This window comes from Stigmatopora nigra, chromosome 11, assembly GCF_051989575.1.
Source record: "Stigmatopora nigra isolate UIUO_SnigA chromosome 11, RoL_Snig_1.1, whole genome shotgun sequence".
Taxonomy (NCBI): domain Eukaryota; kingdom Metazoa; phylum Chordata; class Actinopteri; order Syngnathiformes; family Syngnathidae; genus Stigmatopora; species Stigmatopora nigra.
In genome coordinates, this window is record NC_135518.1 from 14217126 (window position 1) to 14233368 (window position 16243).

A 16243-nucleotide genomic window follows, 5' to 3' on the forward strand; every position below is an offset into this window, starting at 1 on the left:
TAAGGAAGTCATTTCATTAATGCGCTACTGGGAAAGCCATTTGTTCACCATTGTTATAAACAACAACAAACTGACATATTACATTGAAAAAAAAATTAACAAGTGGTGAAACCAGACACAATTCAGTCATTAAAAGAAATTTTCCCCTAAAGTGGAAAATGTCTTTTAATATTAGGCAAATAAAAGCTTGGGAACATTTCCAAAACACAATTCATTGTGACATTTCTTAACTAGTGCATATAAACGTGTCCTCCATCTTGAATGTGTCAAATCTGGCTCAAAATATGTAATAATATATATAAGTACTTGGGATTTAACAGCCTGCCAAGTAGTGTTTAACCACTTTATTGTTACTTCAGACATATCAGATTCATTGTCAAACACTCAGTCAGTCAGCCATTTTATCTAAATTATTATAGTTTACTGCCATGAGTGGATTAAATAGAGCTTTGCATGTTTATCAGTCAAGTGGCTCAATGGAAATATCTTCATTTTGGTCCAGACTCAGTAGTACACAATATTTGTCATGACTCAGAGTCCGTCACTGTAGATTAATAACAGAATCATACAGCCACTACAAATGATTGTGTGAAATTCTATTAAAATATCAAACATAAATAGTAGTCCTAAAAATTGGAAACAGAATTCTGTCTTTTCCAGAAAAAAAGCAAAACAAAATTGACTGCCAATCAAGTCATATTTCCTAAAAGTGAAAATCATCATTTTACAAACCTGTGTAGAGAAAGTTCCAAGTCAGTTGGCTTCTGAAAACCAGCAGAGAGTACACAGTTTTGTTTTTGGACTTATTCATTCAAGTTCATGTTCACCTAAGGAGTTTTTTGTTTTTTTTTCTGTCTCAATCTAAAAGTTTAGAGTGCTCTATCCGTGTAATTGTCCAGTCTGGAGTGACTCCTTTTGTAAACTCCCTTTGAAACCTGAAAAAAAACAATAACAACAACATTACAATAGATTTGTTGCCAAAATAGCTCTGACAAAATGATGTAATTTACATTCATGAATATTCTTAAATGAGTTCAACCACTACTTTATCAGCGCTCTTTTTCATTTGCCTGCCAGCAGCAATAATTTTCTAATTCCTTTATCCAATCAAAAGTTGATATTGAAGAGATTTTGACATTTGTAGAGGCACATTGGTCTCTTGTCAGTATTTTTAATGTACTCATCTGTAGGTTAAATAAGGCTGTGAGACAATTTTCTAATTTCTTGAGTGTATATTAACCAAAGTGTAAACATTGTTGACTTTTGCAATGCACAGACATGGCTGGCAAGTTGAATCAACGGGGGTTGGGTTGCTGTGGGTGGGGAGGGGGGATGGGGAGCTTTTCCCTCAAGCTACCTGGCACTGACCGACCGACCGAGCTGACAGAGTTCGAACCAGCGGGGGTTGGGCTGCAAGACACACCTGACTGCAATCCATTGATTGCACTTGCAGGACACTTAGTATTGTGCAAAGCTTTCCAGGTTCAAACCAATGCACCTCCGCACCCCTTTTTGCCCTTATTATAGTTTGCCCATCCCTAATTAAATGAATACCGACTCTTACGATGGCCCACATTTGAATTAGGTCTTATGATAAGGTTTTGTATTTTTATTTTTTTTTTAAATTAAATTAATGTTACAGCAGAACTCTTCTTTATTATACTAAGACTAGGCGTTCATTTAATAGGGCTGGGCAAACTATAATAAGGGCAAAAGTGAGTGTGGGGGTGCATTGGTTTCAACCTCCAAAGCTTTCCACAATACTAATGTCTTGTAAGTGCAATCAGTGGATTGCATTCAGGTGCGTCTCGCAACCCAACCCCCGCTGGAACGAACTCTGTCAGCTCGGTTGGTCGGTGGCGGGTAGCTTGAGGGAAAAGATCCCCCCTCCCACTCCCCACTCTTCCCTTACAGGTTTGTTATTGTTGTTCAAACTCACTCATAGTTGGCAGTTAGCAGCCTCTTGGTCTCCCCCTCTCTTCCGACAGCCACCTTGAAGACGCGGGTTCCCTCCAGAGCATCCTCTGGCAGACGGGCGCTGCTCAGGTACCAAAAACGCATCAAAATGCTCACAAACCTCCTTCCTGAAAGACAATACGGTAATAATCACATACAGTAAATAGCGTACGGCATTTGAGTAGCCACGCTAACCCTCATCATCGTAGTAGATCCCGACGTCTGCCGCCACAGTGTGCATGAGCTCGTCAGGGCTCGCCAACAACGCTGACTTGTAGTTTGGCGAGAGAAGGCCACACTTCTCCTCCAGCTTTCCTATTAACTGTAGAAAAAAAGTCATATCTATTTCAATTGTAATTACGTTTAACTGCCATTAGATGCATCATTGGACGTCTATCACCGTCAATGGAGCACCACTTGCTCAATAACTTACGTCACTGGCGACCAGCCCCTCGAGAGCGGAAAACTGACATTGGGATAGCAGCTTGGAAACATGGAAGAGAGCCTGTCAAGAAAAAAACGGACATTAAAATTATGAATAAATAACTCATAGTAATGTATTTAACGTGACGTCATTATATTCGACTGATATTTTGGTTAGGTAAGGTAAACGCAGTATTCTGAAGTATGTGTTAAGTCAAAAGTCATGTTCACAGACCTGTTTCGCTCCTTCCGTGAAATCGTCGATGTTGAAATCGGAATCAAAATAGGCTCTTATGAGGAAATAGTAGACCCGAGTTCGGAGCCAGATGAACGGGTTGGGGATGCCGAGGACCATCAGTTTCTGATGAGGCTTTCGGTCGCCGCCCTCGGAGCTGTAAGACCGCAAGGCGAGCGCTGCCCCGACTCCACACGGTGATAAAACACAAGACCGAGTTTTCATACAACGCTTAAGATTGAAACTTTGTTGGTTTGAAAGGCGCCTAATGCCAAGAGAACAGGGTAAGCTACAACAACTTCTTATTATGATGTGCGCCATTTTGAGTCCATACATTTCCGGTCTTGCAACGTCTTTCTTCCGGGTTTTTTAATTTGTTTATTTTTTTCTCGGTCGATATTCAGATTTAAAATATTTAAATTCTATTGGCGTCATTTTTTATTTGAACTATGTCAAATAATTAAAATATTACAACGTTTTTGCCAGTAATTGTAATGTGATACAAGGTGGAAACTCACGTTGCTGCCGGATTATTTTGAATGTAACACAAAACATTACAGCTTTGCACAGTCTTGCACAATTGTATTATTTTCTTAGTTTATGTTCCTATGGCGAATCAGAAGAAAATACCAGTTCCAGTATTTACAGACGTTGACCGGGATGTTTTCCTACAAGATATTTATCCACAGGTAATACTGTTAACTTCACATGCATCAGTTTTGAATTTAATTAATAACAAAATATATTTTTACCCCAGCGTAAACCAGGCGTTCTGAGAGGCGTGGGTCTCGGTCCTTGTGTGGAGAAGTGGACCGTGGACTATCTTGCCCGAAAAGGGGGTGGCAAAGAGGTGAAAATCCATGTTTCTACAGTGCCTCAGATGAACTTCCTTCAAAAAAACTTTGTGTACAGGTGAGCTTTTTCTTTGCTTTCTTTTGGAAGAAGACATCCACACTAGTAGTTCAAAGTTGCCCAAATCTTTTTTTTTTTTTGATGGCAGGACTCTTCCTTTCGACGAGTTTGTGACAAGAACATCAGAGGAGAAACACTCAGACTTCTTCTTGTGCGAGGTACATCTTCATTTGACCATCTTCTGAACTTCTCAAATGTCAACTTTATTTCCAGGATGAGCGCTATTACCTCCGGTCCTTGGGAGAAGATGTCCGAAAGGTATCCAGGTGGAAAAATAATGGATTTTTACCTCATTTGAGATGAGTAGTCAATTTTTTTTTTTTGCCTTTTAGGAACCCGCCGACATCAGCAAACAATTCCCCGAGCTAGCCGAGGACTTCCACATCCCAGAATTCTTTGAGCCAGGTCACTTTTTCTCCAGCGTGTTCCGCATCAGCTCCCGACATCTGCAGTTGTGGACGCACTACGATGTCAGTCTGTTTTGATGCACTTTTATTGGTTAGGAAAAGAATACAATCACATTACAGGACTTTGTAAATAAGATACAAAATATTTAAGTCTAGTAAGTTTAGTTGCCAGGCAAGAAATAACCTTAAATTTTCCAGGTAATGGATAACCTGCTGGCTCAGGTGACGGGGAGGAAGCGAGTGGTTCTATTCAGCCCCCAGGATGCATTGCACCTTTACCTATCAGGCAAGTATAGCAATTGAAGATGGCGTGTTGGCTCCCTTTGTGGTTGTAGATGAAAAAAATGACTCTGTTTCACTCCATTAGGCGACAAATCCGAAGTGTTGGAAATCGACTCGCCAGACGTCAACTTGTATCCCGAGTTTGCCAAGGCCACCAGATACGAATGCGTCCTCCAGCCTGGAGATCTCCTCTTCATTCCCGGTGAGAGCGCCACACTTTTCGAAGTCCTTCTATACTATCTTCATTCCTAATGAATGGTTTCTCTGCCAGCCCTGTGGTTCCACAACACCCTGGCGCTGGAATTCGGCGTGGGCATCAACGTATTCTGGCGCGAGTTAGCCGCCGAGCGCTACGACAAGAAAGATCCCTACGGCAACAAAGACCCTTTGGCCGCCGGACGAGCCCTCCAAGGCGTAGAGAAGGCGCTACAATGTTTGGACGAACTGCCGCCACAGTACCGGGACTTTTACGGACGCCGCATGGTTCAGAGGATACGGGAACGGACGTTCCGAGAATGTACGGAAAATGTCATCCCTTGATGGAATGGCATTTTAACTAGCACTGGAACAATGAAGAACTGTGAGAGAAATGTCACCACCCAAGAATTAAAAAAGACCCAGAATAAAAGTTCAAGATCAAGTGGATTTTAAACGACGTTAAGACTTTAGTAATCATAGTACACAAATCTAAACTGCGTGTTCTAACTTCATGAAACAGTCATATTCACAATTAAACCAAAAGTTTGTCAAGTCAAAAAGGAATGTATTAAGAAATATTAAAATGTCATTTAAAAAAGATAGAGGGGCTGTAAAACACAAAAACAAATAAGAGTGGACACAGCTACTGCCACTGGCTTCCACGTGATGGCGCCATCTTGGGGAAAAAAAACATTTGGACAACGTCGGCGGGCCGGATTAAAAGGCTTACCGGGCCAGATGTGGCCCGCGGGCCATAGTTTGCCTGTACTAGCTAAATAAGGCAAAAAAATTGTGGGCTCTGGTGTCTACAAGGCCCAGTTTTAGGGTGTAAAAGGGGGAGTGGTCGGGTGAGAGGAGAGTATAAAAGCGAAGTAAAAAGATGTGGAGAGCAATAATTTAGCGTTTCTATGCTAACGCAAGATTAATCGCAGTTGGGGCCCTCGTTGACATTTGTCTTGGAAATGATTCAGCTGCGCTATCTAACGTGGAGGCGGCCTTCTGGTTGGCTTATGAGGGGGGGGCCCTTTCATGATGGCTGCCTTGGGCCGCCCGCACGCCTGTGCAAAGTGTCAAATTATAAGCGTGTGCTTCTGTGTGTGTGTCACGGGACGACAGCTGACGCGCTCGACAGGTGCGGCGACGGAGATTTGCTGCGCGTGTGCGTGTAAATGTGTGTATGTGAGTGTGTGTGTGTGTGTGTGTGTGCACATGTGTTAGTGTGCATGTGGTCGCAAACGCAAGCATGTGGCACGGCGCTCCACAATGGCCGATTGTGTGAGCCGGGCAACTCAATACGCCAAGATGTGGTTTAGAGTACCGGCTACAGCTGTTTCTTCTTCTTCTTCTAATGCAAATCATGATCTGATTATTTGGGAGGATTAGAGTGGGAAATTATGAATCTTAAAATCATCATGTTATGCTTGTTATTAGGGCATTTGTGTTTAATTGCATTTTAACTAAGCTTTTGGGTGTCATTTATTGGGTTTTTTTCCTGGCCTAATGAAAATAGAACTGCTTAAAAATGATTTTTGAGTTATCGGTAAATATGGCTGGCATTTTAATACCTTCAATGTTGTTGTTGTGCAATTTATTTATTGTAATTCGGTTTTGGATCAATGATATTCAAAATAAAAGGGGCTCAACTATCGTGAAATAGTAAGAATAATGTTTTTTTTTATAATTATAATAATTTTTTGGAGCATTTTTGTTGTTTTCCAATCACATGAATTAAATCTGGCCTATACAGCTGCTTATAACCAAATTACAATTTAATTATATGATGACAATTAAGTCTTTTAACATATTCAGCAACTCAAAATGGCCAAAATATATCGAATAAAATATACATCTAAACTTACATCTACAATACTCTTATTATTATTACTAATAACCCTAATTAATTAATCATAACAAATGCAAGTTATTGTATTTGGGTCAAACATTAGGATAATGATGGGGGATAAAAGAACTATAATGTTGTCCTAGTCACGTGTTGTTGTCATTTGGTCCAAAACAAGCCCTCCTCCTCGCGCCCTTTTCTTTTTTTTTTTCTCCCCCAGTGTGAAACTTAAGAAGTTGCCTATCCACACACACGTACGTCGTCCTTCCTCTCACACATGAACACAAACACGAGGGGGAACCCACGCCTGCTGGTGTACGACAAGGCCAACACCACCACCATGTTCTCGCTCCTACTACTTCTCCTTTGTATTCGCAGTGAGTCCTATTTTTACACAAAAAAATAACATATTTATCACTTACTTGCAGCTTTGACACGATTTATTGACTTATTATTTAAGAAAGCAAAGCATAGGTTGTCTTTAGTTTAGGATTTAAAAAAAAAAACCTGCACATGTCCTGCAACACTGTGAAAAAAACAAAAACATTTTTTTTGCATGTTATGAATATCGATTTAGCAAATTTGATGTGATCTAGAATTTGAGCACTAAATCCTAACATCCATACTTTTTAATTGTTCGAATTTGGTCATATTGTTTTGTTCTTATCACTCATTTTCTTGCATAACTGCATGTTTATGGCTATTTTTATGGAATGATGTATTAAATCAATAGAAGCGGCTTTGCTAACACTCAAGACAATGTGCAGAATATTGATTTCTCCATTAAATTTTTTCGTGACATTTGTGGTACTGTTCATGTTATAATAGTGGGAAAAAAAGTCAAACTAATTGTAAAAGTACATTTAACATTAAATAGACGTAATGGAAGGGTTGCCATGCATTTATCTGGAATATTTAGATGCTTTACTTTTGCTAAATGAGCCTAGTACGTCAACAGCCGCAAATAATTGCAACGTCTTTGAAGGACTGGTTTTGGAACGGATTCAAACGTAGCGCTTGTTCCTGTGAACCTTTGTGAATAGAGGTTATCACTTTTTAGGGGGGGGTGTACCCCCATTTCAAAGTCATCCATCACTCTTACATTCCAAAACTGCAGAACTCCTGGTACTACCAGGCACCCCCGCACGCACACATACACATACGACATCCCCCCGAATACAAGCAGGAATATTATTATTTTTTTATCATAAACTATAATTGATAATTGACACAAAATGTCCTCCTACATCTCAAAAGTTGACTTGAACTGTATTTAAATCTCATGATGTATAATGACAATAAAAGCATTCAATTCAATGATGGGATTGATTGAGCTATATTTCCGGGTTTTAAAAAAATATTTCCATTAGAGATATCCAATTATTATTTCATTTTTTTCCTGTGTGCAGGTCCAGTCACCATGTCAGTGACAGTAAGCTCCTCAAAATCCAAAGTGGAAGTTCATGAACACTCAGGTGAGATAAAAACTTTTTTTTTTTTATTATAAAATGCTTTTTGGTTGGATTTGAATGGTGTTAAATTCAGCAGAAAATTATAGATCAATCCAAATTAGCATTGTAATACTCATAATCTTATAATTCATTCTAAAATACATTATAGCAATGATATTATACGTTTCTATATGCTCTTAAAATAGTGACCCGGTGGTTTTTAATGGCCTGCAGCAAATGATGAAAATATTATTGAACATGGCCCACACATGAAGCTTGAGTTCAGCCTACATTTTGCAACATGGGATCTAAAAAGCTGACACAGTGAAATGAATGAAGAACAGTTGCATAAAATAAAACCATGTCAACTACGAAGGCTGGCATTGACTGAACATTATTTGTTGCCATTGACCTTTGACCCATTTGACCTATCAAACGTGAAGGGACTCATTTTGAATTTTCAATGGTCGCCGTCCTCCAGATGCCGTCCTCTCCTGCGACTTTCGGACGGAGAAGGAACAAAACCTCCGGATCGAGTGGAAGAAGAAAGGGAAGGCCGTGACCTTTGTCTACTTTAATAACCAATTTACCAGTGGGTGACCGCCTCCATGGCTGGAAAAAAACGCCATTTCTTATGGACTTTGTATTCCCGCACCCTGACCAATCACGACAGGCTCCTACGCGGACCGGGCGGAAATGGAGGGCGCCACTCTGACCATCCACTCAGTCACGCAGAAAGACTCTGGGGAATATCGCTGCGAGGTGACCGCCGGCGATGACCACGTCAGCTTCGGGGAAGCCACCGTCACCCTCGACGTACACGGTATGTACTTTTAGGGTTCAGGGTTCGATTCTCTCTCGGGTTGTGTGGGTTTTCTGCGGGTGCTCCGATTTCCTCCCACATCCTCAAACACATGCATGCTCGGCTAACTGTATGCTATCATTAGTTGTCTTTTGAATTGAATTTTTATTGCCAAGATACAACAAGATAACAGTATAACAAGATTTAAAAGTTGACTACAAAATGTACAAATAATAACAATAAAGAAACAGACATCTAAATAATGGTGCTCGGACGTTTGGTCTTCGGACGTTTGGTCTCCGGACGTTTGGTCCCCGGACGTTTGGTCCCCGGACGTTTGGTCCCCGGACGTTTGGTCCCCGGACGTTTGGTCCCCGGACTTTTGGTCCCCGGACTTTTGGTCCCCGGACTTTTGGTCCCCGGACGTTTGGTCTCCGGACGTTTGGTCTCCGGATGTTTGGGCCCCGGACGTTTACGTCCAGATAATGTAGTACGTTGCCGCGTCCCCAGTGCCACCCCACATCCCGTCTTGCGAGGTGCCCCGCTCCGTGTTGGTGGGCTCGGACCTGGAGCTTCTGTGCAAAGACAAGCAGAGTGTCCCCCCGGCCACCTACAGCTGGTACAAAGACAACCGGGCCCTGAAGATCTCCTCCGACACCCCCTACAGCATGGACACGCACAGGGGGACGCTGGTGAGTCAGCCCGGCCCCCCCCCCCTACTGCGTGACACATGGTGGGTGCACTTGTGGTACTTGTGCCGCAGCTGTCGCTTCTTCTTCTCTGACAGAAGTTCACCAGCGTTTCCAAAGTGGATTCCGGCATGTATCGATGCGAATCGTCCAATAGCGTCGGGGCACCCAAGAGTTGCGTGGCACAACAACTTCAAGTCATTGAATGTGAGTCCACTTTTTTTTTAAACAGAAAGTCGGCACTCATGATTGACTTCTCCGGGGCGCCATCTTTGACAACTGTGCGCTAACGTATTTGCGGCAGATCCAGCGGACGTCACCATTTTGGTGGCCGGCGCTTCGTGTTTCGTGATTGTCACTCTCCTCTGCTGCGCCTGTGTTTGCCTTTGCCGACGTCGAGGATGTTGTAACGGTAAATGACTTCTGACGCAAATTAGAACTATCTTTGCTATCAATGTGAAATGGCTGATCATTTTTCTTTGTCTTTCCAATCAGTAGAGGAGAACTCCAAAAGGTAAGAAAACACTCATCTTTGGTTTTGAGAGGGAAAAAACACAAGCTTTTTTGTTTTTTTTTGTAGCACCATGTCGTACAGCCCTGCTGCTCCACAACCCATCCACAATGTGAGTCCACTTTCTTTCTTTTTCTTTCTTTTTGTTCTCAAGTTTCCCGACTCAATTGAAGAACCAGTTGCATCTCTGTGTGCTCTTCACAGATCAAGACCTACAAACCAACTCAGTCCTTCATGATCTAACTTGCGTGATGACAATGTCCGGCCAATTCAGAATTTAACATTTCTTGCTCCATTTTTTTGCTAACTGTTCAGAGCGCCCAAGCTGGTATTATCCTAAAGACCAAAAAAAATTCAACGCCGACCTGACTGGACACCCCCAGACAAAATTTCTATGACCTCCAACTTTTTTTCCCTTTCATTTGTTTTTTTAAAGTGTGTTTTTGTTACTTCTGTGAGGACTGACAATATTCCACTAATGGTGCCAGTATTTAAAGCTCATATCGCTTAGTCTCACTAATTTTGCAAACTACCAAATTATTTTTCCATGCATTGAATCTATATTTTTGTTGTTATCCTGTATATTCTATGTGTGTGTGTGTGTGAATGTGTTTAAACTACTGGGCTGTATAACCAATGAAGTTTTTTTTATAGTTGTGAAAATGTCATTCTTTTGACATGCTCATTTATTTTTATTTTATTTTTCTACAAATCAATGACCATAAATGGAACAGCCTCCAATTACACTACCTATTTTTGGAAAAACAACCCTTTAAAAATTAACATGCAATCATTATTATACTATTCCAAATAAATGCCGTAAATCCAATATATTTATTAAAACTTGAAACTAATAAACAATAAGACATCAACGCCCATATTTAAGGTAGTCCACATCCCCATTTTATTATATTTTGTATATTTTACTGTCTCCCTAAACAAAAACTCCCCCATTCTAGGATGTATACTGTATCTCCTGTGTAGATCTATTGAGTTGTACTACTACTACGTGGCCACGGGAGGGCGACATTTCACAGAGTGCTGCTGGCCTGAGAAGCTACTCCATAGTGCCTGTATTCATTTTGCATGTGTTGTATGACAAATAGTTGAGTGAAAATTGCATCATATGTTTGTGTTTATTATTCTTCTAGTCTATTACACGTTTTGACATGCACTGGTCTCCTGATTGTTTCTTTTTTTCCCCTATTACCGAAACATAAAAGGCCCAAAAAATATATAAATATTCATGATTAACATGATTTACTTTGACGAACGGCACAGAGCGACGTGGCCCACCGAAACCGTCCCGGGTGACCCCGATCTCACACCCGGGCCTTTATGGGACCAACAGGAAGTGAACCGGCGACAACCACGGCAGGGATGTGTGCAGAAACTGCTCACTTCCTCCGATAGCGGGGAGAAATAGCAACGTTTAAACATTTAGAAGCCCGCAGACGGCGTCTCTCTCCTAGCTGTGCATGAAATCTTTATGGCGACGTGCTGTCACAAAGCCAGGAGGCCTGCTGAGTGATGCTTGGATGCCAGAGTGAGTGCTTTTACAAGAACTTGCTCTCATGTCTCTTCTATACAGTTGAAAATGTGCGAAAAACAACCCCCGTCTAGTCCTGGCCTGAAACTCACCAAACGGAGCAGACTCGGCTCAACATGATTTATTTATTAAACACTATATTTTACTGTTCAAATGTCGTTACGTTAAAATGAAAAAAAAATAGTCGGACATCGTGTTTCCCTGCATTTGATGACAACAGAATTGAATGCTTTTATTGTCAATATACAAGAATAATGAGATTCAAAGCTTTCACCACAGTACACAAATAACAACATTGATTTCTAGATTTTCTTCAATTTTGACCCTTAAATGAAAGCAGATACAGATTTTGTGCAGTGTAAAAAAACTATCAAATGAACTCAAGCTTCTTGTGTGGACCATATTCAAGGATATTTTCAAAAATTGCTGCGAGCCATAGTTTGGACAACCCTGGATTAGCGCTACTGCCGTTAACCAGAATGCTAATCCTACTGTATGCTAACAACGTGACATCACTCCCCATAAATAAAAAATAATGGTGCAGTGGCCTGAGACAGCCGTTGTTTAAAATGAGATATTTCTCCAAGAGATCATGTTATTGTCGGACATAGCAACAGTAACTATGTAAGTAAGTGAAGGGGAAATTGCACAGTCCATCCACATCCTGAAACTCTCACTGTACTTGAAGCCTTGTCTATGCCTCCTACTGGAGCTCAAATAGGATCAGTGTAGGCAGCCTGGCATATCCCAAGGAATAGAGTGCGTGTGTGTGTGTTTACCACGCCGGGATTTTGGAAGTGTTACAGTGTCCGCGAATCGTAAAAATAGCGAAAGTTTGTCGCACCAAACGTTCCTACGGGAAGCTCTGTGGAAGTGTCAATGAGTAATGTGGGTTTTTTTTATTCCCAGTACATATCGACACAGGACAGTGAAACTTTCTTTAAATACATTTGCGGCATAAAAAACAAACTCACATTTTCAGATGTTTGGCCCTTTAACTCTTACATTTTCAAATATTTTGGCTCTTTGACTCTTAACATTTTCAAATATTTTGGCTCTTTGACTCCAAAGTTTAAAATTTTTGGCTCTTTGACTCTTACATTTTCAAATATTTTGGCTCTTTGACTCTTACATTTTTAAATTTGGGGCTCTTTGACTCTTACATTTATAGTATTTTTGGCTCTGACTCCTACATTTTCAAATATTTTGGCTCTTTGACTCTTACATTTTAGAATTTTTGGCTCTTTGACTCACAGTTTAAAATTATGGACTCTTTGACTATCAGTTCACTTTTTGGCTCTTTGACTCTGTTTTAAATTTTTGGCTCTTTCTGTCTAACTTGTTCTTGGTTTAAAGGATCTCCTTAAACTCAGAGAACCCTGGCAAATGAGTTTATAAAGTGGCCTTGAACGACTAACCTTGAATCCTGTGCTTGCAGTTTACCACTTGAACGCAGCTTAGCATTCAGGAAGAGTCCAGCACGCTCGAGCGCTCCCAGGATTCCGCCTTTGACTCTTTCCCCCTCGAGACGCCGTGAGGCGGCAGAACGGGAATATAAGAGAGAGAGAAAAACAGTTACATGGCCATTTTTCAGCAGGCGAAAAAAATCACACAGATTCCCGTCACGATTCTTTGGACATTAAAGTTAAATTCTCGGCCTTCTGTGACAAATATAGACGCCGCGTACGAGCTTTCCCGGCACTTGCCAGGTCGGCAAGGAGGGAAAACTATTTCACTCCCCTCGAGTCCTTCCTTGAAAAATGATCGGCGTACGTGGCCTGATTGTGTTTGGAGCATCCTCGCCAGGCTCATCAATAGCGTTGTGCTGCACTCAAATGAATATTTATCAACACTATAAAAAGCCACAGGAAAGAATTTATTCCGGGTACTCCAAGCTGCGAGCGCTTTGCATCTACTGGCCACACATATCCAAAACTAGGACAGTAGAACATAGACCTCCCAGGGCCAAACAAAAATAAAAATATAAAAAAAGAAATGGTGTTACTTATGTCATTATTTACACTTATTACATAAGTAATTGTCATCTCATTTGGACAGTGTTTGCACTGAATCCCGAGGAATTATTGTAATTATTGGTTCGCTAACATTTAACAACAAATAGCTTTGCTTGTCCTGTTTTAGAGCATTCAAAAAAAATGCTACTGTCCCCCAAACAATAGCCTGTTGGCTTGCTTGCGCATTCCCTGGCAGGACACTTTCAAAATGCTAGTTAGAGAATGAAAAACAGATTGGAATTATCATCTCGGCTTGTTTTGAAAGTGCTAGGATGAGAATAATAAAGTGTATCGTCCAGAAAATAAGCCCACACATTGACAAAGATGAGATATGGAATATTGTGACACAAAGAGGGAAAGAAATGTAAAAAGTACCCCTTTTTGAATCCACCTTTTGAAGGCAAAATTCATGTGGCATTTTTTGAAGCCCTACTCAGACCAGTGAGCCACATGACGACAGGACTGGGGCTTAACAACCTCCAGATCCTCTCTGACTTATTAAAGCCCTCCGGGAAGACTGTTTGATGCAGTAGAGCAGACGGAAACTTTTCTTTAATTTGCCCTCATTTCCTTGTGGCGTACATGACAAATCCTCTTGGTTTTCCTTCATGTTTTGGACTTTTCTTCCCTGGGATGATGATGTTGAAAGCAAAAACACATTTTACCTGCTCCGCTCTTCCTTTAATGGCAGCATACACTCAACTACTGTAGTTTCTTCTTTTTCATCTGGTTAAATTGCTAAGGTAATTTTCCTTTACCTTGTATTTTCTTTCTTTCAAGGTCTACAATGATTATCTTTTAGCACAGTGCCCCCCAACCCCATTGATAGAAAAAGACCTTGGAGGAATAACAGAACCAGAACCACACCGTTAGGTATATTTCAGATATAATACAGTAACGGTATGACATGTTTTTCCCCTGTAAAAAAAATGATTAGTCATTATCAAAAATGGCGGGAGCATCAATTATAGCTGAAAAAAACATTATTTATCAAACATTCAACTTTGGCATTCAGTAGAGATACATTAATTGAACACTTAAAGGAAGTATTTACACTGGCACATACCAAAATTATGTATTGTAGTCGAAGTACAGTTTCTATTAGCATAGCCATTAGCCACTCGCGATTAGCACTAGCCTAACGTGCTAATCGCTAACTAGCATGACATGCTACGGTTGTATAATAATTACAATAATATTAAAGGCTTATAAAACACCTTTACGACAAAACATTTCAAGTTTACTCAAATTAAACTTAGTAGCTGCCTTTATTACCTTTTAATGGAGGATTTGGTATTCTCTGTAAGCTTCTCTTCAAACGGGGATATATTTTCAAGACTGCCCAAAATTGGAACATACACTATATGGAATAAACGTTCATAGGTATACGCTTATTACAGGCTACAATGCTTCATCTTAGCAGGGACATTATGGGAGTAAAAATTGCGTAGTGTGAAGATGAATGTCGACCGGAATGAATTACACTGCACCTGATTCGTCCCCCAAGAAGGAATTATGGCCAAATATCTTTCGCATCTCGCCTCTTGTTGTCAAGTCGTTTTCACGGTACACATGATGAAAGGCAACTGGCTGCACATTGGATTTAAGATGGGGACGAACGCAGCTTCTTGGGTTATAAATAATAAATAAAAAAGCATGCAATGCAGCGGAAAAAAGCAGACGTTTGCTCGTCAAAGCTAGGCAAATTAGCTGTGTCTAAAGCGGCAGTTTCAAAGTGCTGTGTTTAAAAATGCAACAGCCAGGATGGTGGCTTTGGGGGACGGTGAGAAAACATGAAAATTCTAGTACCTTTTGGGGGAAATTTAGAAGAGAACACTAACAACCCGATTAACTCGGAAACGCTTGGGAAATTGCAACGTTTCTATTTTACGGGTGATCTTTTCAGCTATTTTTTTATCTTTGAAATAACAGTATGTTCCAAAATGTAAAACTTGAAAACGGTATAATATACAGTGCCAATTTTTTTCCCAGTCAACTTGAAGTACTTTCTTCGCGCTCTTTTGGAATGGGTTAAACCACTTGGTGTCGTTTAAATAGTTTTTTCTTCAGTCACCTAAAGGGCTAAAAGGGCTCTTCTTGCGCAATTAATGTCAATGAATCGTGTAATTAACGTTAATTATATACATTTATTATACTTGGCTCAATTGGTTCTTGCTTTTAAGTTTGATTAAGTTCGGCATAGTGTCTTGGCACGGTCCTTCCCGGTTGCCTAGCAACCGCACAAGTGCCAACAATCCTCCTGGGAGTCACTTAGCTTCCCTGCTAGGATTTTTTTGTTGTTGTTTTTTTATTTTTTGCTTCTTTTTAATCCCTCTAACTGTTTTGCAAAGGCACGCCGTACGTTTTACTTCTTGACATGATTGTAAATGATTCTTTTCCAAAACATGGAGAGATCTCAGAAAAAATGTAAAGCCTCGTTCACGGTGACGGCTTTTTTGGCATCGCATGCTTTCACTTCGCCTGGAAGCCTTGCATAATCTAATGAGATTCATTACAAGGGCGGTCAAAAGAGAGAAACATTTGGAATGGGGACATGTCGAACCGTATTCAAATGTAACATGGTAATGCGAAAACTAGTGGCCACTAAAGCCTGTAAATGACACTAACAAAATAGAGAAAACGCACCAGAGCCTAAACTACTGCAAACTGACTGTAGAAGACTTTTTAACATTATTTAACATGTCTCATCTAACCTTACTTCCATCCGATTGGACGGGATGCCTGGAGGTGTATCAGGAAGACCCTGTTCATTTCATCCAGCTGCTCTTTCCATGCAACTCAACTTCTCCCCGAAGTATTTTCCTCAAGGTCAGCGCGGATGTAAAATAGGCGCAAAATGTTCGGGTCGCCCAAGGAAGAAAAGCAGAATAGCCCAAAGGAATTCTCGCGTCGCACCATCCATCTTTCCACGTCCTCTCCTAGACAATGTGGGTTACTCACTATAATGGTCAA

The 16243-nt window shown here is 40.7% G+C and overlaps 3 protein-coding genes across 8 annotated transcripts; 2 read left to right on the forward strand and 1 right to left on the reverse strand.

Moving 5' to 3' along the window:
* Nucleotides 1–329: 329 nt before the first annotated feature.
* Nucleotides 330–15010, reverse strand: maip1 (matrix AAA peptidase interacting protein 1). Of its 3 annotated transcripts, none has more exons than XM_077728371.1 (8): nt 14761–15010; nt 14546–14608; nt 12674–12777; nt 2615–2802; nt 2390–2461; nt 2152–2278; nt 1940–2084; nt 330–935 (listed from the first exon to the last, which is right to left on the reverse strand). In XM_077728371.1, the coding sequence occupies exons 3-8, from the start codon at nt 12717–12719 to the stop codon at nt 857–859; spliced, it is 657 nt and encodes a 218-aa protein (XP_077584497.1). In that variant the 5' UTR covers nt 12720–12777; nt 14546–14608; nt 14761–15010; the 3' UTR covers nt 330–856. The 3 variants fall into 3 exon arrangements, with proteins under 3 accessions (XP_077584497.1, XP_077584496.1, XP_077584495.1); XM_077728370.1 differs by having other exon boundaries at nt 14546–14630; XM_077728369.1 differs by having other exon boundaries at nt 14546–15010.
* tyw5 (tRNA-yW synthesizing protein 5) lies at nt 3031–4860 on the forward strand. Its single transcript, XM_077728381.1, has 8 exons — nt 3031–3303; nt 3372–3526; nt 3615–3684; nt 3740–3784; nt 3859–3996; nt 4132–4219; nt 4301–4417; nt 4487–4860. Exons 1-8 carry the CDS (start codon nt 3223–3225, stop codon nt 4753–4755), a joined length of 963 nt encoding a protein of 320 aa, XP_077584507.1. The 5' UTR covers nt 3031–3222; the 3' UTR covers nt 4756–4860.
* On the forward strand, nt 6514–10837 carry jam2b (junctional adhesion molecule 2b). 4 transcript variants are annotated; one of them, XM_077728132.1, is made up of 10 exons: nt 6514–6630; nt 7663–7728; nt 8186–8296; nt 8378–8527; nt 9017–9198; nt 9294–9402; nt 9500–9607; nt 9691–9709; nt 9776–9818; nt 9886–10837. In XM_077728132.1, exons 1-10 carry the CDS (start codon nt 6531–6533, stop codon nt 9985–9987), a joined length of 990 nt encoding a protein of 329 aa, XP_077584258.1. In that variant the 5' UTR covers nt 6514–6530; the 3' UTR covers nt 9988–10837. The 4 variants fall into 4 exon arrangements, with proteins under 4 accessions (XP_077584258.1, XP_077584259.1, XP_077584260.1 ...); XM_077728133.1 differs by having other exon boundaries at nt 9694–9709; nt 9886–10836; XM_077728134.1 differs by having other exon boundaries at nt 6516–6630; nt 9911–10836.
* Nucleotides 15011–16243: the final 1233 nt, after the last annotated feature.